General features: G+C 41.5%; 1 protein-coding gene across 1 annotated transcript; it reads left to right on the forward strand.

Annotated features, from left to right (window-relative positions):
- The first annotated feature begins 987 nt into the window (after positions 1 to 987).
- On the forward strand, positions 988 to 2,393 carry LOC115262246 (microfibril-associated glycoprotein 4-like). The gene is made up of 2 exons (XM_062854753.1): positions 988 to 1,963; positions 2,018 to 2,393. The coding sequence occupies exons 1-2, from the start codon at positions 990 to 992 to the stop codon at positions 2,127 to 2,129; spliced, it is 1,086 nt and encodes a 361-aa protein (XP_062710737.1). The 5' UTR covers positions 988 to 989; the 3' UTR covers positions 2,130 to 2,393.
- The last annotated feature ends 523 nt before the right edge of the window (positions 2,394 to 2,916 follow it).

The following is a 2,916-nucleotide window of genomic DNA, read 5'->3' on the forward strand; positions in this document are numbered from 1 at the left end:
TTCTTCTGGTGCTGCTTTTCCAAATTGTCCCACACTTCCTTCGCGGAATTCGTATTCCGGATGTGTCCGTGTTGACTTCTTGTCAGCAACAAACCGATCGTCGCGCGCGCTCGTTGGTCACCCTCGTCCCAGGTAGCCACCGCCGCCGCGTTCGAACCGGAAGCATCCAGTTGCGGCTTCACTCCCGGCGAGACGTACTTCCAAAGTCCTTCTCTCACTAACAAAAACTCGACTTCCAACTTCCACGAATCGTAATTATCGTTCGTCAACTTCGCGATACCGATCTTCTCCATTTTGTCGAATTCAAAAAAGTCTAAAACAATTCAACAAAATATCCACGACTTGTCTCTACGTGTTCACTTTGCACAAAAAACAAAATGGCTACTTCACAGGCCCATGACCTATTGGATGGAAAATAGCAGAGAAAGCAGTAAAACACGTCTTTACAGGTCGAGGTAACAAACTGGTGTGATCTTTATTCATCTCCTTTTCCCTCTTCATTCTTGCCCCATTGCGTTACACTAATGGTCCATTCACACTTGCGTATTCGATGAATGCGTGATGCTCAATGGCACAGTGCCGCCATCAGTTCCTTATCTTTCACTCTTTCATATGTTTCGTGAACAACGAAGGCCAAGAAACGTCAAAAGCCCATACAGAATAAAAAAAAATGCAATGTCCTATATGGTCATCAGCTTACCAAGTTCAAAAATGCTGTAAACTAGAGTTACAGATCTTTCGATTGGCTCACTCGAATTTAGTTCTACCATAGGCGAGTAATTTAGAGCTTATATTCGCATATTTGAACCGACGTTTATTTCTTATCGCAAAATGCTTGATCACCAACAACTCTCACACATCGTCATTATATTCTTATCTGGCTGGTTGAAAATAATAAAAACGCATCATCTGTGAGCGTATCGCGTATGCGGTGGATAAACAAAATTTTCAGTACAATACACATTTTTTTGATAGACTGGTGTTAAGAAATGGATAAAAATTTGAAAATAGTTTCTTCTTTGTTAATGATCTGCAGTTCTCTACTCTGCATCGAATTACTCGTGACATTCGTAATTCAACAGAACGGTCGGAGTAGTTTTGGATACGAATCACTGCTTTCGAGGATCGAATTACTTACGAACGAGATCAAGGCGATGAACGTGGACATGAAATCTCGGACTGATATGATGAATGAAAAAGTTATGGAGAAGCTAGATCGACTCGAGACAACCCTCATTAAACGTTTCGACAACATGGAAAATGTCAAGCTTGACAAATTTGAAAGCATTAAAAATGACATCAATCAGCATATCAATCAAACATGTTTAAGAAATGTGGATCAGAAGAATGATAGTGAAGCTTTTTACGACAAATTAGCCAGCCAAATGAGTAAAGTACAAAATACAGTTGAAGCTACGAAGACCGATTTGGCGCTAATCAAGAGTTTGGTTCCTCCGGAATCGTGTAAGCATCTATCGTCTACCTTGTCTGGACAGTTCCAGCTACGACCCTTCAAAGATGAGAACACGATCGAAGTTTACTGCGAGCAGGCAGCGTTCGGTGGTGGCTGGTTGGTGTTTCAGCGCCGTTTCGATGGGTCTGTGGATTTCTTCCGGAACTGGACACAGTACAGGAATGGGTTTGGAGATGTTGGCGGTGAATTCTGGCTTGGGTTGGAACAGCTGCATCAGTTGACCAAAGACAGAAGATTCGAGCTGATTGTGGAGTTAGAGGCGAACGATTCTGATGTGTTGTTTGCAAGGTACGATGATTTTGCAATAGGCAGTGAAAAAGAAATGTATTCCCTGAAAGGACTTGGGAACTTTACTGGAACCGCTCGCGATGCTTTGAGTTATCACAGAGGAAGAAGTTTTTCAACAAGCGATAGAGAGACCGAAAACTGCTCGTACAACTACGCGACCGGTTGTATGAGTGGTTGGTGGTATAGCTGTGGCTTTAAGAGGTTTGTAACCGAAACGCTAAGGTATATAACAAGATACATTTTGTTCCATTTTAGTGATCTCAATCAACCATATGTTTTGACGAAAGGAAACATTATTCATTGGGCCGGATTTCCTTATAAAGAAGGCATAAAATCTACCAAAATGATGATACGTGAAATACAGTAAAAAATTATTTATGTGAGTATAAGCACGGCTTTGTTCTTCTTCTTTCTGGCTCTACGTCCCCACTGGAGCTTGGCCTGCCTCGCTTCAACTTGATGTTCTTTGAGAATTTCCACAGTTATTAATTGAAGGGCTTTCTTTGCCTGCCATTGCATGAATTTGTATATTGTGAGGCAAGTACAATGATACACTATGCCCAGGGAGTCGAGAAAATTTTCCCGACCGGTACGGGAATCGAACCCGCCGTCTCCAGATTGGCGATCCATAGCCTTAATACTAGGCTAACTGGAGACCCCATGGAGAGCACGGCTTTTTTTTAATTTAAAACTTGATTTGGTTTATAAGATGACATAAAAACTATCCAAATAGTTCAGATTTTTTCGAGAAAAGTCATTACTAGGGCATGTTACCCAAACTACAATTTGAAGTCTAAATAATTCTGAGGAGACTCTGAGAAACGTCACAAAACCGAAATGATTCTATTTCCGCTTTATGACGGATCGAAGGGCCTCTTAACAACCTTCACATATAGAGAAACAGTATTATTGGTTCATGCAAGCATGTATGTAGTATGCACCTTGATAATCGTCCACCCTAATAGACTCCTTTTTTCACCTACAGCTTCTCCCAAGTTTTCACCTACGGGCCCATTTTGACTGAGCCCACCGGTGCGGCGTTGTTTGTTCCCGAGCAGAAGGGCATACCTTACAAATACCATGCGAAGAGCAACATGTGATCTAATACCTTAAATTGTTATTGCTGCGTTACTCTAAGAAAAAATATTAGAACA

This window comes from Aedes albopictus, chromosome 2 (genome assembly GCF_035046485.1).
Source record: "Aedes albopictus strain Foshan chromosome 2, AalbF5, whole genome shotgun sequence".
Taxonomy (NCBI): domain Eukaryota; kingdom Metazoa; phylum Arthropoda; class Insecta; order Diptera; family Culicidae; genus Aedes; species Aedes albopictus.